The sequence below is a fragment of the Hirsutella rhossiliensis genome, assembly GCF_020360975.1.
Source record: "Hirsutella rhossiliensis strain HR02 chromosome Unknown scaffold00007, whole genome shotgun sequence".
Classification (NCBI taxonomy): domain Eukaryota; kingdom Fungi; phylum Ascomycota; class Sordariomycetes; order Hypocreales; family Ophiocordycipitaceae; genus Hirsutella; species Hirsutella rhossiliensis.
Window position 1 is genome coordinate 3,140,686 of NW_025408673.1, and position 26,693 is coordinate 3,167,378.

Sequence of the window (26,693 nt, forward strand, 5' to 3'; positions counted from 1 at the left end):
CCGCCACCGGCCTGCCCTCCGGGAAGCAGGCTTGGCACCCGAACGGGGACCGCCCGCCCCGCAACACCGCTCCGCGACCACCCTCCCACCCTCCCACGCCATCTCCTCAGCTCCCCTTGGCCCGCTTCCGGTAGCATAGCGTGCAGGTCGCGATCGGCAGCGTGCCAGCGTCGTGGAACGCCCGGTAGAACTTCCGCACCGTCCTCACCTGCCTCTCGCGCGGCACCGGCGCACACCACGTCTGCTCGTTGGCCAGCCTCTCGCCCGCCTCGAACTCCTCGTCGAGGTGCCGCAGCGCGCTGGCTAGGTCCTCGGCCTGCAGCTCCTTGGTCTCGGCACCTTTCACCGACCCGGGCGCGTTTCCGCTCGGCCTGCCCACTACTAAGATGGCGTTTCCTCTTCTGCTCTTCCTCGCCTGCCGTCTTATCGCCGATCTACCTGCGTCCGGTTAGCTATCACCGCTACACGCCTTTACCTCGCTCTACGACCGTACCTGCCGAGGCGCTATCTCTGCCGCCAACAAGCAGCCCGGCTGCGGCCGGAGTTGTGGCGGGGATCTCGGCCCTGCTGGCCGGCCGGGACTGGATGGCTCGCGGCGAGTGCTGGCTTCCGATCGAGACTACGGCCGAGCTAGTCCCGCTTGACGGCGGCGAAGGGCCGGCGGCCCTCCAAGTCGGTTGTGGCCGAATATCCCGCGGAACGTCCGAACTTCTCGTCGGCGGCGGCGAGGCCCGGCGGCCTCCACCGTCGGCAGAGGCCGGATTTCCTCGGTGCGCGCTGGCTTTTCCTGAGGCCGAGACGGCGCTAGGCCCGCCTTGCGGCAGCCGGCGCCCTGCCGCCGTCGGTGTCGACAGAGCCTGGATATCCCGCGGCGCGTCCGAACTTCTCGTCGGCGGCGAAGGGCCGGCGGCCCTCCATGTCGGCTGTGGCCGAATGTCCCGCGGAACGTCCGAACTTCTCGTCGGCGGCGGCGAAGGACCGGCGGCCTCTACTGTCGGCAGAGGCCGGATTTCTCTTGGTGCGCGCTGGCTTTTCCTGAGGCCGAGACGGCGCTGGGCACGCCTTGCGGCAGCCAGTGCCCTGCCGCCCTCGGTGTCGGCGGCAGCCAAGTTGCCGCCGCGCTTGGTGTCGGCCGAGGCTGGATATCCCGCGGCATGACTCGGCCTGCGCTGATCCTCCATCTCCTAGTCCTGGCGGTCTTCCCGCCCTCGCCTCGGAGGCGCCTCCTTGACGCCTCTTCTTGCTCTCCGAGGGCGCCGCTAGCAAGTGCCGGCGCTGCTGTGGTCGGCTGGAACTCTGGTCCTGTGTACGGCGCTGCGCAGGCTTCTGGCGCCGGGCTTGCCCCGTCCCCCGCTCCGGACTGGTCCCTTCCGTTGGCTGGCTTCATTGCGACACCGGTCTACCAAAGCCCCACGGACGTCTTGTCTTCCTCTTTGCACCTGCCCTCTTTGGCCCTGCCTACTTATGGTGCCACTAGGCCTGGCGTAAATCCTCGTAAGTGTAATAACAGCGTATAAATCCTTGCCTCGATTATTCGCCCTGCACTTATCTTGCTGACTGGCACCCTCTTGCGCATATAGGATCCTCTACAAAAGTCTATATATCTTACTCGTAGCTCTCTACTATATCTATATGCGTGCTGCTGCTCTTGCATTATACCGGCGCCGCCTTTCTATTAAGCCCGCCCGCCATTGCCTGCTGCTATATGCGATAGGCTAGACGGCCTCGGCCGATCCTTATATGTACGTCGCCGCGACGGCTTCTTCTTGCCTATGCTTTGCATGCTACGCTTTTCCTTCTTGTCATCCAGCTCTTATCAGTCAAAGCTTCCGTATGCCCCTAGACACTTGCCCGCTGAAGTTTAAAACCATGTCTTACACGTGTTGCGAATAGGGCTGCCTGCTTCTCCTCGAATATAGCTTCGCGCGTCCTGCTTGTCTTAAAACTCTCAACATCTTACTAGACCGCCTTTTAAAGTTCTCCCTTCTCTTATTGCACTCTCCTCTATACGCATCTTATAACCCTCTTTTACAAAGGCTCCTTATATAACCTACCACTAACGCCATGTTGCGTCTTTGTTTAGAATCCTTTGACTTCTCTTACACACCATCGCCACTGGCCCTTCTCTTTTACACTAAACTTCCCACCCGGCCCTTGCCGATACGCCCATGAAGAGGGCGCGCTTGCAGCAGCAGAATTCGCCGCCTTCCTCGTCTTCGGACACCGTCAGCTCCGCCGCCCCCTCCTCCTCCCCCGCCGGCCGCTTCTTCGTCTCGACCGAGCGGCGTCCCGCCCGTTCCTGCTCCGGCAGCCAAGCCGGGTTCCTCTTGACTCTATTGTCGCGAGCACCTCCGACCCGCCCGCTCGACCTATCCGCTATCGCATGCAGAAATGAGCTGCCTACTATAAACCTATCGCTCTCTTACGCCTCTTGCCTTTACTAAAATAAACCGTTCTCCCTCTCGAGATGCTATTCCTAACGAAACTTATCGCTGCAAAATTACCATTACTCTACACATTACAACGTTTATCTCTTTTTTGAAACAACAACTTTAGCTTGCGACCTATTTCTTACGATAGTGCCTGCCTCTATTTGTTCTCCGTGACCTTGTTTATGTCCTGCGCGTTATGCCTTGTCCCTTTTACTTTCCTTCCCTCCTCTCCCTAGCTCCCTAGCTTGCCTTTGCCTTGCATCCCTTCTTGTGCACCTTCCAGTCCTCCTTTTGGTGTTGCCTGCTGCAGTACGCCACCGTCAGGCATCGGCTGCACCTCCTCGCCCCCGCCATCTCTCCACAAACCCGGCAGACCTTCCCCTCTGTGCTCTGCGCATCCTGCCCTTGCATTTGCGTCGCGCCCTTGTTTCCGCCCGCCTGCCCCGCCTCTGCCATCTTGTCCTGCATTTCCTGCCTCGTCCTAATTTCGCATCCTTCTTTGCCGCAGAACGACGACACGACCACGAGCACAAACGGCCTCTCTGCGTGTAGGTACGATATCGGGCTCTGTAGAATCTCCTTTGCGAGTCCGCCGCAGCTCTCGCAGCGCACCCCTGCTGCCTTCCGACACGCTGCCTCGTGCTCCCGTAGGATCGGCCTTATCCACTGTAGGAACAGTGCACTGGCTGCGTGGTTCGGCCTCGCCTGGCTACCTGCGTCACGAGCGTCTTCGGGATGCTATGCTTGTACTTCAGCTCCGTGGCCCCGAATTCGCACCAGAACTCCACGGAAACGTTGCAAGTGGCCATGCTGTAGTTGTTTTCCTAACTGCTCGATCGGTAGCTAGGGTAGACGCTTCTGCTCTTGTTCTCCTATTCGTGCCTTGGCGCCCCTCTTATGCTCCCTTCCTCTCGCTTACCCCGCAATCGTCATCACCGCTTTACTTGCCTTCTTGCTTTTTCTGCCTCTTCCCCGCGGCGGGATGGTGCCCGAATGGTCGCTTTCTTTACCTACCTTTTTTGCATGTTTTAGTTCCTAGCGCTACCGCCTGCTTGCGTTCTTTCTCTCACCCTGTCTTTGTCTTGTTTGTCTCTCCAATCTTCGGCCTTCGTTCCTCAAGGCTCTTTGCGCAACCCATGAAGGGTTGCCTTACCTGTGACGAAAAGGTTCTTCTGGTTCCTCCCCGGGGAGAAAGAAAAAAAAAACGCCGCCATCAACTTCCCCCCCCCTAAATGCCGCCCTCTGATTCGTCGGCTGCCGTCCTCTAATTCGTCGGCTTGCTCTCTTCAGATTGGTTTAAAAATACAACCTCACCGCTCTCGTCGCCGCCCCTTTTTGCCCTCTTTCCTTGAAGCCCGTCTTCTTTCCTGGCCCTTTCTTTCAAGCTCGCCCCGAATACGCCCTTTCCTCTTTGCCCCTCCTGGCCCTTGACCTGTGCTCCTTTTACGTCGGTAGCTACGGCAAGCCCGCTAGCCTAGAGCCGGCTGGCCTGTGAAGTCTAAATCTCCGCCTTTGCGGTCCGTCTATATTAGACACGCACCCGTCGATGTCCATTAACTACCTTGAGATTGTTGCTCGTATTTCTATCTATCTACGTTACGCCTTCCCATACTTTTGCTTTCTCCGCCCCTGATTGTGTGCTAGGCTAGTCGTCCCAAGGGCAGGATCTCCTCCGCTGCGAGCGAGACGCCTACGCCGCCCGCGTTACCCGCGGAGCCAGTCGGCCGCCTCCTGCGTCGTCTGCCTGCTAAGCTCCTCTAGCCGGGCCTGCGCTGCCGTCATCTCCTCGGGCACCCGGTTCCCGACTAGATCCCGCTCCCGCACCTCCGATACGAGCATGATGCCGTCGAGCGTCGGGCACCGCGACAGCTGCACGTACAGGCTGTACGGGTCGCACGGCGACGGCACCGCCCTCCCCTCGACCGTCGTCATCCTCGCCCCCCGCAGCTCCAGCGCCACGCGCTCCAGCGTCCCGCCCTGCACCTTGTAGTCGGTGCAGGCGAAGGCCGCCGCGCACGGCAGGCCCCTCCGGCTGACGTCGTTGCGCTGCCACGGCCGCTTCCGCTGCGCCGTGATCTTGACGCTGATGGGCGTCAGCAGGATCGTCCCGGCCGGCATCCCGACGAAGTGGAAGTCCCTCGTCGTCTCCGAAGCCAGCACGATGCCCGCCGGCGGCCCGAAGTGCATCGTCAGCTCGGCCGAGACCCGGTGGCCGGGGAAGGCCCGGTCGGGGATGACGTCTACCGCCGTGTAGCCGGCCCCGTTCACTAGCTTCAGCCCCTGGTGCGTGTTCTGGTTCACGACGACCGGCATGCCCGGCACGAAAACGAAGACGGCCGGCACCGGCGTCGCGCTGTCGTCGCCCTGGCACAGCATTAACACCGCCTCCTCCTCCGTCGGCAGGCCCTCCCTCCACTTGTGCTCGGACAGGAATATGCGCGCCGCCGTCCGCCGCCGCGCCCGGAACGCGAGCGCCGCCTCTAGGTTGAGGTTCCAGCGGTTGCGGTTGAGAGGCGTGACCACCGTCAGGCCCGTCTCCCACGGGATCCGCCTGCCCGGCCGGTGGCACCTCGAGTTGAGCAGCTCTAGGTCCGACCGGTCCTGCTCCCCCCGGCGGATGCGCCCGAGCAGTCGCCGCAGCTCCGGGTCGCCGGCGGCCCGCATCTGCTCGTCCAGCATGACGACCGTCGTGAACCGCCGCCACAGCGCGTGCGCCTTGTCGTGCTGCCGCCGCTGCTCGGCCGCGAACGCCCCGTCCTCGTCCCACGCCACCGCCGCGCTCGGCAGCAGGATCGACCGCTCCTGCACCGGCCGGAACTGGTGGAAGTCGCCGCAGAAGATCACCACCGGGATGCCGCCGAAGTCTCGCGCCGACCCCCGCAGCCTGCACAGCTGCTCGTTGGCGGCGTGCAGCGTCCGCGCCCCGAGCATGCTGACCTCGTCGATCACCAGCACCTCCTTCTCCTGCCAGTCCATCCGCGACCGGCCGTCGACGAAGCGCTCGCCCTGGCCCGGCAGCCGTACGCCGTCTACGTCCCTCGTCGCCCCTCCCGCCCGGCCGCCCTGGCCGACCGTAAGGCCGCAGGCCGAGTGTAGTGTGATGCCGTTGATCCGTGCTGCCGCCGTGCCCGACGTCGCCGTCACCAGCAGCCGGCTCGATAGGTCCCTCCGGGCGAGCAGCTCGACGAGCGCCTCGATGACGCGCGACTTGCCGGTGCCGCCCTCGCCGCCGATGAACAGGCAGAGCTGGCCGCCGCCATCGCCGCCTGCGTCGTCGCCCTGCCGGATTCGGTCGAGCTGCCGGCATACGATTAGGAGAGCGATGGCCTGCTTCTCGTTGAGCGTTAGCTGCCCCGCCAGCTCTGCCGGCGGCGACGAACGAGCTCGACGGGCCGAGCCGCACGCGCATCACCGCCGCCGTGCCAGCGTCTACGTCGCCGTCGGCCGCCGTTACGTCCATGTCGTCCTCGCCGAAGCCCCCCATCACCCCGCGAAGAGCCGCGCCGCGGTCGGCCCCGACGCCCGCCGCCGCCCCGCCGCCCTGGATGCCCTGGATGGCTCGCTCCGCCCCGCGCCGCGCTCCTCTGCTGCGACTTGATGGCCCGCACCTCTTCTTGCCGTGGCAGCGCCGCCCCGAGAGCTCCGAGCCCGGTAGGTTCACCCGCCTGCCTGCCCTCCTCCGCCACTACCGTCGCCGCGAGCTCGGCCTCCGACCCCAGCGCCGACTGCTGGAACCGGCAGAGCTGCTGCGTCATCGCTAGCAGCTCTGTTGACTGCGCCGTGACTTGTCCCGCGCCGGCGGCATTCCGATCGACGTCGACGCGCGGGGCCGCGTCGCCCGCCCCGCCGGCGCGGTACGCCTCCTCGCCCCCCTCGGCCGCCCCCCTTCCTTCGTCGCCGGCCTGCGGCGCCGTCATACCGCCCTCCTCGGCCGTGGCGGCCCACTGCTTGGCGTCGCGCTTCGCGTCCTCCGCCGACCGCCGGAGGAGCTGCACGTTGTCTGCGAGCCGCGCGACCCTCGGCGCCAGCGACTCCGCGCCCGCGCCCAGATGTCGTTGATGTCGCCTGCCTCCTCGCCGAGGAAGGACTCCCACGGCACGAATAGGGCCAGGTGCTGTACCGCCGCCCTAGGCGCTGTTAGCCTCCCCGTCTTATGGTGCGCACCTTCGGTGGCACGACTCGTCGTCTCCCTCGCTAAACTCCTTGCTGAGGTATTCGTCGAGGCATACGGTCGCCCCGCTACCCGGCCGCCTAAGCGCCTGCACCCAGCCCTTCCCCGACGCCCAGCTCTCCGCGAAGGGTACCTCGCCCCAGCCCGTCCCACCGTCGGCGCCGCGGCCGTTTCGCTTTAGCCTTACGAGCGATGCGTAGTCATAAAGGCAGAGGCCCCGTAGGAGCTCGCCCCTGTGCCGGTAGGCCTCGACGAGGGGGATCCTCGGCCCGGCCTCCTCGACGACGACCGTCTCGTCCGGCGCGTCGCCCGTCGCCTCCGCGCCGCTCGCCCGTCGGAGGTGCCGCCACCGGCGGAAGACGGCCCAGTAGAGCTGGTTCGCGTTCACGTACGCCCACGCCGAGCCGCTGCTAAATTCTGCCGGGTACCCTAGGAGGTGCGCGATCACCTCGACCTGCGACAGCGGCCGCTCCGTAAATACTCGGTTCGCCGCCTTGAGCAGGAACGTTCTCGTCTTGTTCCCCTGGGGTCCGCCGCCGTCGCCACCCCTTCGGCCCCGCCCCTCGGCCGGCGTCGCGGTCGGCGCCACTTCCGTTGCCCTCTCCCGTCGGCTCTAGCGCGGAAGGAACTCGGCCGCGGCGGCCACACGCTTCCACACGGGTCCTCTACCTTCGTCGCATAGTTGGTAATGTAGTAGATTAGGGCCATGGTCTTGCGCTGCGTCGCGATGAACGAGATGTCGTGGTTGTGCCGTAGTCCTACTGCCATCGCCCGGTTCCACCGGTTCACCATGCTATGCGTCCGCCGGATCTCGAGCACCCCGTCCGCCGTCAGCGCCGTCCTCTCCACCAGCCTCCACGGCGCCTTGAACCGGCAGAGGTCCCCCTTCCGCGCCCTCGCGCCGAGCGAGTATTTTACGCAGGTCGCGCTATGCGTGTGGATCTGCGTCGCGCCGGCGCAGAAGTTGGCCTCCTCGTCGAAGGTGTCCGTGAAGCGCGCGACGTCGTCGAGCCGCGACGATATGTCCGCCGTGGCCGACCGCTCCGCCTGCACGGCGCAGTAACCTTCTGCGTCTAGCTCCTATAGCCTCGGGTCAGCTCGGGGCCCTTCGGCCTGCTACGGATGGGGGCTTAGGGGGGGTTATCATCTTAAGGCGGCCGCCTTACCTCGGAGAAGACGCTATCTACGTAGCGGACGATGCGCTCCCGGTACGCCGCCTGCTTCTCCGTATCGGGGCCGGCGAGCGCCTCGCCAAGGCCCGCGTTGCCCCAGCCAGAGGAGCCCGTGGATGTGGAGAGCGCCTCGCTCGTTGGTCTCGACCGCCCCGTAGTACGCGCCGACGTGCCCGAACACCGACTCCTCCCCGACGTTGACGTAGTGCTCGAAGAAGAGCGTCATCTCCCGGTGGAAGAAGACGGCCGAGCTCATCGGGTCCGATATGGCCAGCTGGGTCCGCTTATACGCGGTCCCTAGGTCTCGTAGGAAGGCCTCGGCCTCGTCCGGGTCGCGGCCGCGGTGTGCCAGCCGCAACTTTACCAGGTTTGTAATGTCGTTCGGGTTCAGCGTGAACCAGATGGCCGGCACCCCGTGCCTTATGATGAGGGATAGTATCTTCTTCCGCATACTAAGGCGGCTCTCCTCGACATCGGCTGCCGGTAGCCGAACACGGAGAGGACCGGATGAGCTCCTTTACCCCGTCGTCGCTAGTCTTGCCCGTGGCCTCGAGCTCGACCCTCGCCGCCTCGAGCCTCTGCGCCGTTAACGACTTTAACAGGCCCTCGACCCTTGCGAAGTTCTTCCTCGTGACGCCTAGCATGCTGGCCTGGCGGTTCCTAGACCGTACGCCCATGTTAAAGACGAGGAAGGCGAAGATAGGTGCGTCGCGAACCGGCCGCCGTGGCGCCGCAGCACGACGTCGGCCCATGCTTGAGCTTCATGTTCCGCGTCGACATAAGGCCCTCCGCGACCCGCTCCGCCTGCGTGCCCTGGTTCCCGACGCTAGGCCCGCGCTCTCCCAGTGGCGTCCTCGTCGGCGAGCCTCGGCCCGCCTAAGCCAAAGGAACAGGGTCGGAAAGGCCTTTGCGAAGAAGGAGGCGTCCGCCGAGTCGGCGAAATCCTCGCCGCGCCGCACCTGTATGTGCGGCTCGACGTCGCCGCCATCGCCCTCCGCCTCTCGGGCCGCAGTCCCTACCCACGTCCTCGGGCCGGCGCGCGCTCCCTCGGGCCCGACGGCACCGCGGGCGAAGCGAATCTTCTCAGCATCGGCCACCTCTGGCGCCCCGTCCAACGGGAACATGCCGGAAGACGTCACCTCGTTGATTACGTCCCCGTCCTCTTCGGGCCTAGCGCCGTCCCCGTCGTCGTCCTCGCACGTGAGCCCGACGTCACGGCTCCCCTCGGTGGGGTCCCGCCCCTGCCTCAGCATCGCGAGGACCTCCTCGATCTCGACCGCACCCTCGTCGTCCATGGCCCGCTCCGACGGCGGCACCACCTGCGCCGTCCGCGTCCTCTCCCGCGCCGACGGCTCGCTTCGCTCTAGCCGCTCGCACACCACTGGCGGCACCCGTGCGGCGGCGCCCCCAGCTGGCCATCTCCGCCGCGTCGATCTCGACCTCGCCGTAGAGCGGATTGTTCTCCTTGAGCCAGGCTAGCGCCCTCTCCACCGCCGACCGCCTTACCGACAGCAGGCCCGATAGGTCGCGCGGCCCGGGCCTCTCGGCACCCTGCCACGAGACGTGGATCTCGTCCATGACCCGGAGCAGCGGTGCGGCAGCACCTAGCGGCTAGGCCCTGCACGTCGTTTGGGAACACGGTAATGTGGCCCTTGACGTGCCTCGGGTACCTCACGCTCTGCCTCTGACCGCCCGGGATGCTGTACTTCGTCACGAAGCCGTAGCACGAGTTGAGTGAGATGAGCTTCTCCTCGAGCGGCGTGAGGTCCTTCAGCTCGTCGGGGTACGCGTGCTCGCAGCCGAGCCGCCCGTGGAGGTGCATGGCCGGCGACGCCCTCGCGCCCGGCCCATCGCGCGCACTCTACGCAGACCGGCACCGGCCTGCCCTCCGGGAAGCAGCTTCGGCATCCGAACCGGGACCGCCCGCCCCCCGCAACGCTGCTCCGCGACCACCCCTCCCACGCCATCTCCCTCAGCTCCCCCTTGGCTCGCTTCCGGTAGCATAGCGTGCAGGTCGCGATCGGCAGCGTGCCTGCGTCGTGGAACGCCCGGTAGAACCTCCGCACCGTCCTCACCTGCCTCTCGCGCGGCACCGGCGCGCACCACGTCTGCTCGTTGGCCAGCCTCTCGCCCGCCTCGAACTCCTCGTCGAGGTGCCGCAGCGCGCTGGCCAGGTCCTCGGCCTGCAGCTCCTTCGTCTCGGCATCTTTTCACCCACCCTGGCGCGTTTCCGCCCGGCCTGCCCACTACTAAGATGGCGTTTCCTCTTCTGCTCGTCTCGCCTGGCGTCTTATCGCCGCTCTACCTGCGTCCGGTTAGCTATCACCGTCACACGCCTTCACCTCGCTCTACGACCGTACCTGCCGGTGCGCTATCTCTGCCGCTAACAAGCGGCCCGGCTGCGGGGAGTTGTGGCGGGGCCTCGCCCTGCTAGCCGGCCGGGACTGGATGGCTCGCGGCACGTGCTGGCTTCCGGCCGAGACTACGGCCGGGCTAGTCCCGCTCGACGGCGGCGAAGGCCCGGCGGCCCTCCATGTCGGCTGGGGCCAGGTATCCTGCGGAGCCCCCTTGCTTCCGGCCGAGGCTGTAGCCAAACCTATCCCGTTCGACGGCAGTGAAGGACCGGCGGCCCTCCATGTCGGCTGGGGCCGAATGTCCCGTGGAGCGTCCGAACTTCTCGTCTGCGGCGGCGAGGGCCGGCGGTCTCCGCCGTCGGCAGAGACCGGATTTCTCTCGGTGCGCGCTGGCCTTTCCTGAGGCCGAGACGGCGCTGGGCCCGCCCAGCGGCAGCCAGTGCCCCGCCGCCCTCGGTGTAGGCGGCAGCCGTTGCCGCCGCACTCGGTGTCGGCTGAGGCTGGATATCCCGCGGCGCGACTCGGCCTGCGCTGATCCTCCATTTCCCTAGTCCTGGCGGTCTTCCCCTCGCCTCGGAGGCGCCTCCTTGACGCCTCTTCTTGCTCTCTCGAGAGGCGCCGCGACCGAGTGCCGGCGCTGCTGTGATCGGCCGGATCTCTGGTCCTGTGTACGGCGCTGCTCGGGCTTCTGGCGCCGGGCTTGCCCTGTCACCCGCTCCGGACTGGACCCTCCGTTAGCTGGCTTCATCGCGACACCGGTCTACCGAGGCCCCGCGGACCTCTTGTCTTCCTCGCTTGCGCTGCCCTCTCCGGCCCCGCCTACTTGCGGTGCTACTGGGCTCCCGGCGTAAATCCTCGTAAGTGTAGTAACGGCGTATAAGTCCTTGCCTCGACCATTCATCCTGCACTTGTCTTGCTGACTGGCACCCTCCTGTGCGTACAGGATCCTCTAGGAAAGTCTATATATCTTACTCGTAGCTCTCTAGTACGTCTACAGGCGTGCCGCTGCTCTTTACATTATACCGGCGCCGCCTTTCTATCGAGCCTGCTATTGCCCGCCGCTGAAGGCGGCGGGCTATACGGCCTCGGCCGGTCCTTACATGTAGGTCGCCAAGACAGCTTCTTCTTGCCTGTGCTTTGCATGGTACACTTTTTCCGTCTTGTCATCTAGGTCTTGTCGGTCAAAGCCTCAGTACGCCCCTAGACGCTCGCCTGCTGAATTTTGAACCCATGTCTTACACGTGTTGCGAATAAGTCTGCCTCCTTCTCCTCGAACATAGCTTCGCGCGTCCTGCTTGTCTTAAAACCCTCAACGTCTTACTAGACCGCCTTTCGAAGTTTCCTCTTCTCCTCTTGTCGCATTGTTCTATATACGCATCTTATAGACCTCCTTTATATAGGCTCCTTATCTTAGCCTACCGCTGACGCTACGTTGCTTCTTCGTTTAGGATCCTTTGACTTCTCTTATACACCACGGCCATTAGCCCTTCCCTACTACACTAAACTCTTAAGACGGCATATTGGTAGGGAGCACTCCTGCCCCTATTCCTCGCCGCTTATAGCTTCGCTCCGGCAACGTTGCTCTTCCACTACACGGCCTCGCCATGTCTTCGTCTCCGTCGGCGGACAGCTCTGCCCCGCACCTCCGCAAGCCCCTTGTCACTAGCAAGGGCGCGGGCGGCGACATGTCCATGATGTTCTTCGCCCAGCCTGACTGCCCCGCGAGGTTTGCCCACCAGGACGAGCACCGCATCAGAGGCCTTAACGCCGAAGCCATCGCCCGAGTCCTCCTGCCGGTGCCCTCGTGGCTGCTAGAGTCGGAGTATGCACCCCTCCGGGCCGAGGGCGACGATCTAGGGCCCTCCCTCTTCTTTAGTCTAAACCTCTCCATCTACGGCCAGCCGGTCGTCGATACAGACTGGTCCGAGCAGTGGTTCTTTATGAGCGGCCGCGTTCACCCCTACGCCCTCTCCTGGGAGGTGGAGCGCCGCGACGGGCTCGAGGCCGGCCCGGACGATACTATTCTCTACACCGTGCCCGCCCTTATTGTCCGCGACCAAGGTTACCAGCCGTGGGCCCCCCTCCCCTTTTCATTTTAATGCGCCTCCTCACCCACCGCCCCGCTGACTTTGCCCCCTAGCGTCCTGCCGCGCTCCTTGGCCTCTAGCGGCCAGTTCCCGTCTACGCCTCCCGTTGTCTCCTTCCATGGCGCAGTAGCCGGGCCTGGCCTCGACCTCCTACGTCCAGACTTCCTGCCCGGTCTCGGGCCCGACCAGCTCCGCTGCTGCGGCTTCGTCCGGCTCACGACCTACATCGCCCCTGGCCTGCCGGACAGGATTCCATTTAAGGGCTACCACCCCTTCGAGGTCTTTGTTATCTTTCCGTCTACGTTAACCCTTGGGCCGTGCTATGCAAGAAAATCGCTGAAAAGCCTAACTCTTCCTTCCTGCCCGGCGTCCCTTTACCTGCACCGGAAAGGTCGTCGGCCTTCTCGACCACCGCGTTATGCTCTCCCCGGGCTCGGAGCGCGATTACGTCTTTATCATCGTCCCGGACAGCTGGACCTTTGTCGATAGGCCCGGCCGCCGCCGCCGCCTCGGCTTCCCCCCTCGCTACGCCCCTTAGGCGCCAGACCCCATCCGCCTCCTCTACCTTCGATTCCGTCCGCGCCGCCTTGTACTCCGTTGCCGCGCCGGCCTCGGCCACGTCGGCCCCCCCTTCCTCGGCCTCGGCCCCGACCGCCCCCGACCCCGTCACGCCGCCGCCTAAGCGCTCCCACCCGGCCCTTGCCGATACGCCCATGAAGAGGGCGCGCTTACTACAGCAGCAGCATTCGCCGCCTTCTTCGTCTTCGGACACCGTCGGCCCCGCCGCCCCCTCCTCCTGTCCCCCGCCAGCCGCTTCTTCGTCTCGACTGGACGGCATCCCGCCCGCTCCCGCTCCCGCTCCCCCGCCTTCCCTTCTCGACTCTATCGTCGCGAGCACCTCCGACCCGCCCGCTCGCCCTCTCCGCTATCGCATGCAGAAATAAGCTGCCTACTATAAACCAATCGCTCTCTTACGCCTCCTGCCTTTACTAAAATGGAACGGGATACTATTCCTAACGCAGCTTGTCGCTGCAAAATTACTATTACTCTACGCATTGCCACGTTTCTCCCTTTATTAAAGGACAGTTTTGGCTTGCGAACCCGTTTCTTACAACACTGCCTGCCTCTAGACGTTCTCCGTGACCTTGTTAATGTCCCATGCGTTGCGCCTCGCCCCTTCTCTTTCCCTTCCTTACCATTCCCTTCTCTCTCCTTGCCAGCTTGCCGCCGCACCTCTCAGTTGCGTTTAGCGGCGACGGGGGCCCTGTAGTTGCGCCTCGCAAAGGGGCGTCTTTGTTATCTTACATTCCGTTCCTTAGTTGTGCAAGTCATAGGGACGAGGGTCGCCGAAATCGGCGGTTGGTTCTACAAGGGCCGTTGCGGCGTGTGAGGCTGGCCTTAAGGCCGCCTCGACGGCGTTGCTTGCTTCCCCTCACTAGCTCCCTAGCTTGCCTTTGGCTTGCATCCCTTCTTGTGTACCTTCCAGTCCTCCTTTTGGTGTTGCCTGCTGCAATACGCGACCGCCAGGCATCGGCTGCACCTCCTCGCCCCCGCCATCTCTCCACAAACCCGGCAGACCTTCCCCTCTGTGCTCTGTGCATCCTGCCCTTGCATTTGCTTTGCGCCCATGCTTCCGTCCGCCTGCCCCGCCTCTGCCATCGTGTCCTGCATTTCCTGCCTCGCCCTTATTTCGCATCCTTCTTGACCGCAGAATGACGACACGACCACGAGCACAAACGGCCTCTCTGCATGTAGGTACGATATCGGGCTCTGTAGAATCTCCTTTGCGACTTCGCCGCAACTCTCGCAGCGCGCCCCTGCTGCCTTCCGACACGCCGCCTCGTGCTCCCGTAGGATCGGCCTTATCCACTGTAGGAACAGTGCGCTGGCTTCGTGGTTCGGCCTCGCCTGGCCTACCTGCGTCACGAGCGTCTTCGGATGCTATGCTTGTACTTGAGCTCCGTGGCCCCGAATTCGCACCAGAACTCCACGGAAACGTTGCAAGTGGCCATGCTGTAGTTGTTTTCCTAACTGCTCGATCGGTAGCTAGGGTAGACGCTTCTGCTCTCCTATTCGTGCCTTGGTGCCTCTCTTATACTCCCTTCCTCTCTTACCCCGCAACCGTTATCATCGCTGTATTTGCCTTCTTGCTTTTTCTCCCTCTTCCCGCTGCGGGATGGTGCCCGAATGGCCAATTTATTTGCCTACCTTCTTGCATGCATTAGTTCCTGGCGCTACCGCCTGCTTGCGTTCTTTGCTCTCGCCCTCTGTCTTCGTCTTGTTTGTCTCAACCTCAGTCTTCGTTCCTCAAGGCTTTTTGCGCAACCCATGAGGGGTTGCCTTACCTGTTTTTTTTTCCCCCAAACTCCCGTCCTCTGATTGGTCGGGTTCCTCCCTTTTGATTGGTCGGAAAGGAAATTATCATGGTTTGAACGCTTCCCCGCAACCTCGACTGCTTACCGCTCCTTCCTCCGGCCTCCTTTTTTTCTGATGGAACGGCCCTGTTTCGTCCGCCCTCTCGGCCGCCTATCACTCCTAGCCGGGCCCTTTGCCTTTCTTTTGGGGTGTCTTGGAAAAAGACGTATAAAACTTGCCCCCGCCGAGGTTTTGTGAGAACGGTGGTTCTGCGGCTCGGGCCTAATGAGGAAATAGTTGGGCGTTCTATCTATTTATCCCCCCCCAGTCTCGTCTTGTCCCTCCCCGCGGCCCCGGGAGGTCATCGCCGAGCCAGCGTAGCGCCTCCCGACGGTCCTCTCACTGAGCCTCTCTAGCCGTGCCTGCGCCGCCGTCATCTCCTCGGGCACCCTGTTCCTACCAGGTCCCTCTCCCGCACCTCCGACACGAGCATGATGCCGTCGAGCGTCGGGCACCGCGATAGCTGCACGTATAGGCTATACGGGTCGCACGGCGACGGTACCGCGCGCCCGTCGACGGTCGTCGTCCTCGCCCCCCGGAGCTCCAGCGCCACGCGCTCCAGCGTCCCGCCCTGCACCTTGTAGTCGGTGCAGGCGAAGGCCGCGGCGCACGGCAGGCCCTCCGGCTAACGTCGTTCCGCTGCCACGGCCGCTTCCGCTGGGCCTGGATCTTGACGCTGATGGGCGTCAGCAGGATCGTCCCGGACGGCATCCCCACGAAGTGGAAATCCTTGGTCGTCTCCGAGGCCAGCACCATGCCGACCGGCGGCCCGAAGTGCATTGTCAGCTCCGCCGAGACCCGGTGGCCGGGGAAGGCCCGGTCGGGTATGACGTCGACCGCCGTGTACCCGGCCCCGTTCACTAGCTTCAGCCCCTGGTGCGTGTTCTGGTTCACGACGACCGGCATGCCGGGCACGAAGAGGAAGACGGCCGGCACCGGAGTCGCGCTGTCGTCGCCCTGGCCTAGCATCAGCACCGCCTCCTCCTCCGTCGGCGTGCCGTCCCTCCACTTATGCTCGGAGACGAAGATGCGCGCCGCCGTCCGTTGCCGGGCCCGGAACGCGAGGGCCGCCTCTAGGTTGAGGTTCCAGCGATTCCTGTTAAGCGGCGTCACCACCGTCACCCCAGTCTCCCACGGTATCCGCCTGCCCGCCCGGTAGCACCTCGAGTTGAGGAGGTCTAGGTCCGACCGGTCCTGCTCCCCCCGCCGGATCCGCCCGAGCAGCCGCCGTAGCTCCGGGTCGCCGGCGGCGCGCATCTGCTCGTCGAGCATGACGACCGTCGTAAACTTCCTCCATAGCGCGTGCGCCTTATCGTGCTGCCGCCGCCGCTCGGCCGCGAACGCGCCGTCCGCGTCCCACGGCACCGCCGCGCTCGGCAGCAGGATCGACCGCTCCTGCACCGGCCGGAACTGATGGAAGTCGCCGCAGAGGATGACTACCGGGATGCCGCCGAAGTCCCGCGGCGAGCCCGCAGCCGGCAGAGCTGCTCGTTCGCCGCGTGCAGCGTGCGCGCCCCGAGCATGCTGACCTCGTCGATCACCAGCACCTCCTTCTCCTGCCAGTCCATCCGCGACCGGCCGTCGACGAAGCGTTCGCCCTGTCCCGGCAGCCGCACCCCGTCTACCTCCCTCGCCGACCCCCCCGCCTGGCCGCCCTGGCCGACCAAGAGGCCGCAGGCCGAGTGCAGGGTGATGCCGTTGATCCGCGCCGCCGCCGTCCCCGATGTCGCCGTGATTAGTAGCTGGCTCGATAGGTCCCTCTGGGCGAACAGCTCGACGAGCGCCTCAATGACGCGCGACTTGCCGGTACCGCCCTCGCCGCCGACGAATAGACAGAGCTGGCCGGCGTCGCCGCTGTCGCCGGCGTCGCCGCCCTGCCGGGCCTGATCGAGCTGGCGGCATATGATGAGGAGGGCGATCGACTGCTTCTCGTTAAGCGTTAGCCGGCCCGCTAGCTCCCTGCCGGCGGCGACAAACGAGCTCGACGGGCCGAGCCGCACACGCATCCCCGCGTCGGCGTCCGCTGCCGTCACCTCGACGTCGTCCTCGCCGAAGCCGCCCATCACCCCGCGTAGCGCCGCACTCGGTCGGCCCCGGGCGCCGACGCCGCCGCGCCGCCCTGGATTCCTTGATCGCCCGCTCCGCTCCCGCGCGGCGCTCCTCTGCTGCGACTTGATGGCTCTTACCTGCTCTTGCCGCGGCAGCGCCGCCCCGGAGAGGGTCGACCCGCGAGGATTACCCGCCTCGGCCCCGCCTCGCCCGCCACCACCGTCGCATCGAGCTCGGCCGCCGACGAGAGCGCCGACTGCTGAAACCGGCAGAGCTGCTGCGTCATCGCCAGCAGCTCCGCCGACCGCGCCGTTACCTGGCCCGCGCCGGCGGCGTTCCGGACAACGTCGATGAGCCGCGCCGCGTCGCCTGCGCCGCCGGCGCGGTACACCTGCCCGCCCCTCGGCCGCCTCCTCCGCGCCCTCGTTGGCGCGTGCCGCCGCCGCCGGCTCGCCCTCCTCGGTCGTAGCGGCCCATTGCCTGGCGTCGCGCTTGGCGTCCTCCGCCGACCGCCGGAGCAGCTGTACGTTGTCCGCGAGCCGCGCGATCCTCGGCGCCAGCGCCGCCCGCTCCCGCGCCCAGATATCGTTGATGTCGCCCGTCTCCTCGCAGACGAATGCCTCCCACGGCACGAACAGCGCTAGATGCTGCACCGCCGCCCTTTGCACCGTTAGCCGGGCCACGGGCCGCGTCGCCGTCCGACGGTACGCCCTCGGCTTTGCTATACGTACCTCCGATGACATGACTCCTCGTCTTCCTCGCCGAACTCCTTACTGAGGTACCCGTCTAGGCGTACGCTCGCCCTTACCCGGCCGTCTGAGCACTTGCGCCCAGTCCTTCCCGGAGCCCAGCTCTCGTTAAAGGGTATCTCGCCCCAGGCCGCGCAGCCCTCGGCGCCTCCGCCATTCCGTTTCAGCCTTACGAGCGACGCGTAGTCGTAGAGACAGAGGCCCTGTAGGAGCCCGCCTCTATGCCGGTAGGCCTCGATGAAGGAGATCCTCGGCCCCGCCTCCTCGACGACGACCGTCTCGTCCGGCGCGTCGCTCGCCGTCGCCTCTACCCCGCTCGCCAGTCGGAGGTGCCGCCACTGGCGGAAGACGGCCCAGTAGAGCTGGTTCGTGTTCACGTACGCCCACGCCGCGCCGCTGCAAAACTCCGCGGGATACCCCAGGAGGTCGGCGATCACCTCGACCTGGGATAGCGGGCGCTCCGTGAAGATTCGGTTCGCCGCCTTTAGTAGGAACACCCTCATCTTGTTCCCCCTTATAGGGTCCGCCGCGGCCTCCTCTCCGGCTCCGTTCCCCCCGCTATCGTTGCGGTCGGCGCTGGGGATACTGCTCTCTGCTGTCGGCTCTAAGGTCGGGAGTAACTCGGCCGCGGCGGCCACCCGCTTCCACGTAGGTTCCTCTACCTTAGTCGCATAGTTGGTGATGTAGTAGATCAGGGCCATGGTCTTGCGCTGCGTCGCGATGAACGAGATGTCGTGGTTGTGCCGCAGCCCTACCGCCATCGCCTTGTTCCACCGGTTCACCATGCTATGTGTCCGCCGGATCTCCAGCACGCCGTCCGCCGTGAGCGCCGTCCTCTCTACTAGCCTCCAGGGCGCCTTAAAACGGCAGAGGTCGCCCTTACGACCGGCCCCCGCGAGCGAGTACTTGACGCAGGTCGCGCTATGCGTGTGGACCTGCGTCGCGCCGGCGCAGAAGTTGGCCTCCTCGTCGAACGCGTCCGTAAAGCGCTCGACGTCGTCAAGCCACGACGACATGTGCGCCGTGATCGACCGCTCCGCCTGCACAGCGTGGTGCCCTTCTGCGTCTAGCTCCTACGGCCTAGGGTTAGTTTCGGCCCCTTTAGTCTGCGTTCGACGGAGCCGGGAGGCTACGCCCCTAGACGTCGTCCGCCTTACCTCGGAGAAGACGCTGTCTACGTAGCGGATTATTCGCTCCCGGTACGCTGCCTGCTCCTCGCCGCCGGCGCCGGCCAGCGCCTCGCCGAGGCGCGCATTGCCCTTTAGCCAGAGAAGCCCGTGGAGGTGGAGAGCACCTCGTTCGTTCGTCTCTACCGCCCCGTAGTACGCCCCGACGTGCCCGAACACCGACTCGTCCCCGACGTCGACGTAATGCTCGAAGAAGAGCTTTATCTCCCGGTGAAAGAAGACGGCCGCGCTCATCGGGTCCGCTATCGCCAGCCGCACCCGCTTATACGCAGTCCCTAGCTCTCTTAGGAAGGCCTCGGCCGCTTCGGGGTCGCGGGCGCGGTACGCCGCCAGCCGTAGCTTTACCGGGTTCGTAATATCGTTCGGGTTTAGCGTGAACCAAATGGCCGGCACCCCGTATCTGACGATGAGAGATAGTATCTTCTTCCGCATACTTAGGCGGCTCTCCCTCGACATCGGCTGCCGGTGGCCAAACACCGATAGGGACCGGAGGAGCTCCTTACCCCGTCGTCGCCGGTCTTGCCCGTGGCCTCGAGCTCGACCCTCGCCGCCTCGAGCCTCTGCGTCGTTAACGACTTTAGTAGACCCTCGACCTTTGCGAAGTTCTTCCTCGTTACGCCTAGCATACTGGCCTGGCGGTTCCTAGACCGCACCCCATATTAAACACTAGGAAGGCGAAGATGGGATGCGTCGCGAACCGGCCGCCGTGGCGCCGTAGCACGACGTCGGCCCATGCTTGAGGTTCATGTTCCGGGTCGACGTGAGGCCCTCCGCGACCCGCTCCGCCTCGGCAGCCCGGCCCCGCCACCCGGTAGTCTCGCTTCCACGGGTAGCGGCCTCGTCGGCGAGCCTCGGCCCCACGCCAAAGGGAAATAGCGTCGGGAAGGTCTTGGCGAAGAAGGAGGCGTCCGCCGAGTCGGCGAACTCGTTGCCGCGCCGTACCTGGATATAGGGCTCGTACTTGTCGCCATCGCCGCCGCGCGCCGCCCCTCCGGCCGCCGTCCCCACCCACGTCCTCGGCCTGCGCGGGCGCGCGCTCCGTCGGGCCCGACGGCGTCGCGGGCGAAGCGAATCTTCTCGGCGTCCGCCACCCTGGCGGCCCGTCGAGCGGGAACATGCCGGACGACGTCACCTCGTTGATTACTTCCCGCCCTCTTCGGGCCTAGCGCCGTCCTCTTCGTCGTCGCACGTGGGCCTGACGTCGCGACTCCTCTCCGCGGATCCCGCCCTGGCTTAACATGACGAGGATCTCCTCGATCTCGACCGCGCCCTCGTCGTCCATGGCCCGCTCCGTCGGCGGCACCACCTGCGCGGTCCGCGTCCTCTCCCGCGCTGACGGCTCGTTTCGCTCCAGGCGCTCGCATACCACCGACGGCACCCGTGCGGCGGCGCCCCCAGCTCTCCATCTCCGCCACGTCGATCTCGACCTCGCCGTAGAGCGGGTTGTTCTCCTTAAGCCAGACGAGCGCCCTCTCGACCGCCCGCCGCCTTACCGACAGGAGGCCCGACAGGTCGCGTGGCCCCGGCTTCGGCCCCTGCCACGAGACATGGATCTCGTCCATAACCCGGACTAGCGGGTGCGGGAGCACCTGGTCACCAGCCCCTGCACGTCATTCGGGAATACCGTGATATGGCCCTTGACGTGCCTCGGATACCTCACGCTCTGCCTCTGCCCGCCGGGGATGCTATACCTCGTCACGAAGCCGTAGCACGAGTTGAGCGAGATCAGCTTCTCTCGACCGGCGTGAGGCCCTTGAGCTCGTCGGGGTACGCGTGCTCGCAGCCGAGCCGGCCGTGGAGGTGCATGCCAGGCGAAGCTCTCACGCCCGAGGCACCGCGCGCACTCTGCGCATACCGGCACCGCCCGGCCCTCGGGGAAGCAGCTTCGGCACGCGAATAGAGACCGGCCGCCCTCCATGACGGGGCTCCGCCATGGCCACCTCTCCCACGCCATTTCCCTTAGCTCCTCTCTTGACCGCTTCCGGTAACATACCTTGCAGGTCAAGACCGGTAGCGTGCCGGCGTCGTGGAACGCCCGGTAGAACCTCTGCACCGTTCGCACCTGCCTCGCGCGCGGCACCGGCATGCACCACGTCTGCTCGTCTGCGAGCCTCTCGCCCGCCGCGAACTCCTCCTCGAGGTGCTGCAGTACGCTGGCTAGGTCCTCGGCCTGCAGCTCCTCCGTCTTGGGGTTTTCTGGCCCACCGGACCCGGGAGCATTTCCTTCGGCCTGCCCGCCGGGGTGCGGCCCTTCCTCTTCCGCTCTCCCCCGGGCTGCCGATTCATTGTCCTGCCTGCGCCCCGTTAGCCGTCTTCATGCGCCTTGGCCTCGCTCTGCGACCGTACCGGCTTGTTGGCTGTCCGTGCTTCCGACGCTCGGTCCCGCCTCGGTGGGGGCGCCGCGTGGACTCCGCCCTCAGAACCGGCCGAGCCCGATGTGCCGCGGCGCCTGCTGGCCTCTAGGCGGGCCGCCCTCGCTCGGCGGCGGTGTGAGACCGGCTGCGATCGGTGTCGGCCGGGGCTGGATACGCCGCAACGCCTGCTGCCTTGCGTCGGCTTGGAGTCTCTGCTGCCTCGGTGGTCTTCCCCGCCTGCGCTTCGCGCCCTCGTCGACACTCGGCTGCGGCGTGGTGTGGCCGTTCCACCCTATTCCCATATCCGCTTCGCCCTGCCTAGGCTGGGCGATGTCGCCGCCGTTGGCAGTCGCACCTATCGGTCTCCAAGCGTCCCCGCCCGGACCGTCCTCGACCGGCGTCTCCAAGGCGCCACGCGGTCCGTGGGCTTCCTGCGCCGGGCTCGCGCCCCTGCTCCGCGCGGTCCTCCAGCAGCTGACTCCATCGCGATACTGGCTGCCACTACCTTTATAAACCTCTCATCTACCTCGTGCTGCTATGCCCTGACGTGGAGCCTCGTGAGTCGGACGTCGACGTATACGTCCTTTCCTGGGCTGCTCGTCTTGCGCTTATGTTGCTACTCGGCATGCAGCTTATGCGTAACGGACACTTTACATTTACAATGACCTATGTACTCTATATAGAGCTCCGTAGTACGTCTATAAGCATGCTGCTGCTCTTCACATTATACCGGCGCCGACTTTCCATTAAGCCTACCGGGAACTGCCTGCTGCTATCGCATGCAACGGCCTAGGCCGGTCTTTACATGTAAGTCGCTACGGCACCTTCCTCTTACTCGTGCTTTACATTCTACGCTCTCCTTGTTATCTGGAGCTATGTCGCTAAGCGCCTTGGTTCGAGGTTAGATGCTTGCATACTGGCTTTTAACCCCATGTCTTAAACGTGTCGCCAATGAAGCTGCCCTATTCTGTGACAATATGGCTTCCCGTATGTCGGTTGTCTTAAAAACCCTCTATCCCTAAGCAGACCGCCTTTTGCCCTTTTCCCTCGCTTCTCATAGCATTCTCTAGACAACGCTCTTTCCATGTTCTCCTAACCGCTAAAATTTTCCCGTGTTTCCGTTAATATCTATGCTCGTGTTCTGTAGGGCGCCCCTGGCCCTTCACTTCCCCGCCGGTTTCTTCCAACGATACAAAAATAGGAAGAGTTCCTGCTCCTATTCTGCCCCGCTTAAACGATTCAAAACGGCAGCGTCGCTCTTACGCTATACAACCTCGCCATGTCTTCGTCCCCGTCTTCGGCCGCCTCTCCGCCGCATCTGAAGAGGCCCCTTAGTACTGGCAAGAGCGTCGACGGTGACATGTCTATGATGTTCTTCGCCCAGCCCGACTGCCCTCGAGGTTCGCCCACTAAGACGAGCACCGCATCAAGGACCTTAACGCCGAAGGCTATCGCCCGTGTCTTCCTGCCCGTCCCCTCGTAGCTGCTCCCGGCCGAGTACGCGCCCTCCGCGCGGAGCCGGATGCCGCCGACCCGGCTGTCTCTCTCTCTTTAGCCTAGGTAAACCTCTCGATTTACGGCCAGCCGGTCGTCGACCCCGACCGGTCCGAGCATCGGTTCTTCGTTAACAGCCACGTCCACTCCCATGCCCTCCCTGGGGTCGAGTGCCGCGACGGTCTCCACGCCGGCCCGGGCGATACCGTCGTCTACAATTCCCACGCTCGTCGTCCGCGACCACGGCTACCATCCATGCCCCCGCCCTGTATGTGTCTCTCCCGCCGCGTCGCTGACTTCTCCTTGTGGCGTCCTCCCGCGCTCCTTGGCCTCCCGACGGCCACTTCCCCTCGGCCCCTCCCGTCGTCTCCTTCCACGGCGTCGTCGCCGGCGCCGGCCTCTCCCTCTTGCGACGGGACCTCCAGCCCGGTCTCGACGCCGTCCGTCTCCGCTGCCGGCCGGGTAGTCGACCGTGTCTTCGTTCCTCAAGGCTTTTGTGCGCAACCCAGGGGGTTGCCTTACCTCGTTTATTATTGAATAGACGGAATGTGTTGTTGGTTTGAAATATGTATGGAATCAATTTGATTGGCTGGTCTTCTAGCTTGAGCTTCGAGTTAATGTAGGGAATCAGTGAATTATTGGCCCTTCCTATGATTCGGTCCATCCACTCCATGCCGGGGAATCGCATAGCTCCAACCAACATCCTATCCCAACTGTCAGTGACTTCCAAGGCAAATCAGCACCCTTGCGACATACGTACAATGTTGCGCACATGGAGCAAGTTGGGGAACCATTCACTGCGCATGCCTGCCTTGCGATTCATCTCCGCAGCGCTCCTCGTGCTCGCCTTCTCCGCCGCTTCCGTCCATTTCTACCTGCTTTCGCTGACGGGCGGCGACCTCGAATGGATCAAGCAGCACATGGGCACGCTCGGCGTCGAGCTTGTGCTCAGCGTGCTGCTGTACAGCGCCGCCATCACGCTCGTCTACACGCTGCGGCTGCCGAGGGCCTGGCGGCTCGTGCTCGGCGTTATTCTTGTGGTCAAGCTGGCGCTGGTGCGCGCAGCCGACCGGGGCGAGTCCTTCGCCCGGCACGGCAACTACAACATGATCCTCTTCGTCGTCCTCGCCGTGCCGCTGAACCTCGTGGTGTTCGCCACGGTCCTGCTTTACCGGAGCACGCGGCATTTCTGGCGCATCGCCGGCGCCTTCGTCGTCTCGCTGCTGCTGCTCACCAGCGTGTCGCTCGTCCGTCAGAGAGCGCGCTGGAGAGCCGGATTCCTCGGGCGCGGCTACCAGCCCGATGCGGCGGCGTGTCGGTTCCCCGAGCCAAACTGGCCTTTTATTGACCTACTGCCTGCGGGAGCCCAGAATTTCTGGACAGGCTCCCAGAGCTGTCCCTTGCCGTCCATCGACTTCGATGCGCGGCTCACGCAGCACGACGCCCTCCTGACCATCGACGGATGCCCGCCGGGCCTGCCGGTTTCATATGACGTGCTGCCCGACACGCGCAGCTGGCCCGCGTCTGAGAAGAAAGAGTATGTATTGAACCGGATGATTGTCCAGCGCACGGTGCGGCGCGAGTATACCGGCCGGGTGCGCCTCGACGTGCGGTCGACCGAGACGGTCATTGCGAGATGCGGCCACGAGGAGAAGCTGCTGCTGCGCGTCGCCCGCACGCTGCCGCCGGCGCGCGTGAGCCAAGGACGGACCGAGACGCAGCGGCCCAACATACTGCTACTCTCCTTCGACGCCGTGTCCCGCCGGGGCTTTCACCGGCGGCTGCGGCGCACATCCAAGCTGTTGGAGGAGCTGCACGAGCCTGGCCGGCGTCAGCTCTACCAGTTTTCCCGCTCGCACGCCGTCGGCTTCAACACCGACGACAACAGCCGCAGTATGTACACGGGAACAATACGGCGCAGCGGCGTCGACCCTGTCTGGCAGCAGTTTCGCGACGCCGGCTACGTCGTTGCCCACACCGACACCTCGTGCCAGGATTGGTCGTCCCAGTATGAGGACCGCAACACGTCCATAACGGCCGTGGACCATGAGATGCTCGGGCCGGCATGCTGGCCGCCTTACTTTGCGCTCCGAAGTAACCCATATGGCAACTTCAACGGGCCCTTCAGCATTAGGCGCCGCTGCGCCTTCGGAGACTACGTGCACGCCTGGAACTTTGATTTCACCCGCCGAGTCCGCGACGCGTACCCCGACTGGCCCTCGCTGCTCTCAGTCAACTTCATCGAGGGACACGAGGGAACCGGCGAGGTCCTCGCCACCGTCGACCGTCAGCTGCACGACTTTCTCGCCGAGCTCCGCGATGACGGCTCCCTCGACAACACCATCGTGCTCTTCTTCGCCGACCATGGCCTGCACATGGGCCTCAATTTCCTCTTCACGCAAAATGGCCGCATCGAGCACCAGAACCCAGTGCTGCACATACTCCTGCCCGCACATGTTGCGTTACGGCTGCACGCCAAAGACGGCAGCGACGGGCTCTTGGCGAATGAGCAGGCGCTCGTCACGCACTACAACACGCACTGCACACTGCGAGTGCTGGCCGACATGGAGCAGTGGCCTCCGTCGCGTGACTCCCCGTACTGGGACATGTCGCTGTTCGAGCCGCAGCCGCGGAATCTCACGTGCGAGGCGGCCGGTATCAGGTCGATATATTGCCAATGCGAGGAATAGATGCCAGCAAGCCCCTTGCGGTCGTTTGGCTCACATGTGAATTACATGTATAAGCGATCGTTAGCCGTTATATGTACATAGTATTGATTTCAACCCATCACCCTGTCGTCTTCGCCTCGCTCTCTGCATGTGTGACGGGTTGGCAGCTAGCACATCTTTTGCTCTTGGGAGACATGTGAAGGCACCACCGCCACAGGGCTTACCACTACGGCACGATGAGTGCGGGAAGTTGGCATATGTCCCATCGAGTCAGGCCTGATACGCAACACTGAGTCCATGTTAAACCCCATTATTTATCTGCCAACTGGTCGTGTACTTGACAGCGACGAGCACTCGTCCTATTTGTAGCCTATTGCCTACATATATTGCCTACATATATTGCCTGGCAATAAGTTGTACGCCTACAAGAATGCCAGTCCGGCGGCGATGGCCATTCCGATAATGGGTGCCATATTCCCAGCGGCTGTCGGCATGGCGGAGGACATGGATGTTGCCATGTCTTCCTTTCCGGCTCGTGCCGGGGCTGCCACTCCCCTTGCGCCTATCTCCCTCTCCCCAATCGCCCTCTCCTCAATCGCCCTCTCGTAGCTGCGCCTAATCGAGGTGTCAGCTAACAAGAAGCGATCTAGAGGTCTCGGCGTAACGGACTGTTCTATGGCAAGCGCGCTGGCAAACATGCCAAGGGCGACCAAGGCTTGCATGAGCTTCATGGCGTATAATAAATGTTGCGGTTATTTATACCGGCTAGGCTGCAACCCTCATCAGTTATGCTGGTTCGATCCATAAATGGCCTGTCGGAAGCGACAGATACGCACCGGAGCACAAGCGTCTGTCTGCTTATAGTCGTCTCAGAGGTTGCGTGTACGTCCCTAGGTAAGATTGATCCTCGACTCTTATATGGCGAGTTAGAAGCAAGTGGCACTACTTATAGGTTTAATTACGAGCTGGTTACACCGAGGTGAATAGTTTCGCTTTGACGGCGTCAATTGCTAGCTCGCGTTGGAACGAAACTGCAAACGGCATAGAGCTGTCGAGTTAGTTTACTGTACATGTATGTACGTAAGTGGCTGTAGGCTACGTGTAAGTTATAAAGTCAATTTCCTATGGAAACGGCCATTGAACTGCAAACGGCTTGGGCTGCAGAGAGGGGGGGTATAGTCAGTCTACAAGTCGGTTAGGAGCAGAGGGCGCCCTGCTGCCAATGAGCCTCATCATTTCAATACCCGGCTGCAGAGAAGCAAGAAGAGAAGAGCGATTCCGAACCCGAACAGACGGTTCATGACTCTCAGTGAAGCCTTGGTGGCTCAGGAAGCCATTCCTCAAAATAGAAGTCAAGAAATGCCCGTTGTGCTGAATTCTGAGACCGAAGAGGAGGAGGTCTCAGAGACGGAGACAGCTTCAGTGATCGAAATCAAGGCGGCACCTGAGGCCCTTTTTGTCACCACTAGATGTGGGAGAGTGGTAAAAAAGCGCCGGTATAGATAGGGGCGTTCATTTCTCTACAGAATGATACTGTCAGAGGGAGCAGACTGACAGTCT

General features: G+C 63.8%; 7 protein-coding genes across 7 annotated transcripts; 2 read left to right on the forward strand and 5 right to left on the reverse strand.

The window, feature by feature from the left end:
- Positions 1-106: 106 nt before the first annotated feature.
- On the reverse strand, positions 107-1,181 carry HRG_07100 (uncharacterized protein; the record flags this gene model as incomplete). Its single annotated transcript, XM_044865571.1, has 2 exons — positions 107-339; positions 494-1,181. 2 exons carry the CDS (start codon positions 1,179-1,181, stop codon positions 107-109), a joined length of 921 nt encoding a protein of 306 aa, XP_044719533.1.
- A 1,491-nt stretch (positions 1,182-2,672) lies between these two features.
- HRG_07101 (MYND finger domain-containing protein) lies at positions 2,673-3,241 on the reverse strand (the record flags this gene model as incomplete). The annotated part of the gene is made up of 2 exons (XM_044865572.1): positions 2,673-3,098; positions 3,146-3,241. The coding sequence occupies 2 exons, from the start codon at positions 3,239-3,241 to the stop codon at positions 2,673-2,675; spliced, it is 522 nt and encodes a 173-aa protein (XP_044719534.1).
- Positions 3,242-4,136: 895 nt separating this feature from the next.
- Positions 4,137-9,597, reverse strand: HRG_07102 (PIF1-like helicase domain-containing protein; the record flags this gene model as incomplete). The annotated part of the gene is made up of 11 exons (XM_044865573.1): positions 4,137-5,759; positions 5,836-5,982; positions 6,041-6,497; positions 6,597-7,216; positions 7,273-7,683; positions 7,770-7,908; positions 7,961-8,227; positions 8,280-8,435; positions 8,667-9,094; positions 9,153-9,386; positions 9,451-9,597. 11 exons carry the CDS (start codon positions 9,595-9,597, stop codon positions 4,137-4,139), a joined length of 4,629 nt encoding a protein of 1,542 aa, XP_044719535.1.
- Positions 9,598-11,733: 2,136 nt separating this feature from the next.
- HRG_07103 (uncharacterized protein) lies at positions 11,734-12,754 on the forward strand (the record flags this gene model as incomplete). The annotated part of the gene is made up of 3 exons (XM_044865574.1): positions 11,734-12,200; positions 12,270-12,495; positions 12,608-12,754. The coding sequence occupies 3 exons, from the start codon at positions 11,734-11,736 to the stop codon at positions 12,752-12,754; spliced, it is 840 nt and encodes a 279-aa protein (XP_044719536.1).
- A 2,250-nt stretch (positions 12,755-15,004) lies between these two features.
- HRG_07104 (AAA domain-containing protein) lies at positions 15,005-20,178 on the reverse strand (the record flags this gene model as incomplete). The annotated part of the gene is made up of 11 exons (XM_044865575.1): positions 15,005-15,208; positions 15,262-16,041; positions 16,128-16,817; positions 16,901-16,996; positions 17,070-17,340; positions 17,412-18,502; positions 18,587-19,075; positions 19,120-19,235; positions 19,315-19,637; positions 19,825-19,922; positions 19,990-20,178. 11 exons carry the CDS (start codon positions 20,176-20,178, stop codon positions 15,005-15,007), a joined length of 4,347 nt encoding a protein of 1,448 aa, XP_044719537.1.
- Positions 20,179-23,225: 3,047 nt separating this feature from the next.
- On the forward strand, positions 23,226-25,154 carry HRG_07105 (sulfatase domain-containing protein; the record flags this gene model as incomplete). Its single annotated transcript, XM_044865576.1, has 1 exon — positions 23,226-25,154. One exon carries the CDS (start codon positions 23,226-23,228, stop codon positions 25,152-25,154), a length of 1,929 nt encoding a protein of 642 aa, XP_044719538.1.
- Positions 25,155-25,555: 401 nt separating this feature from the next.
- On the reverse strand, positions 25,556-25,864 carry HRG_07106 (uncharacterized protein; the record flags this gene model as incomplete). The annotated part of the gene is made up of 2 exons (XM_044865577.1): positions 25,556-25,748; positions 25,803-25,864. The coding sequence occupies 2 exons, from the start codon at positions 25,862-25,864 to the stop codon at positions 25,556-25,558; spliced, it is 255 nt and encodes an 84-aa protein (XP_044719539.1).
- Between the last annotated feature and the right edge of the window lie 829 nt (positions 25,865-26,693).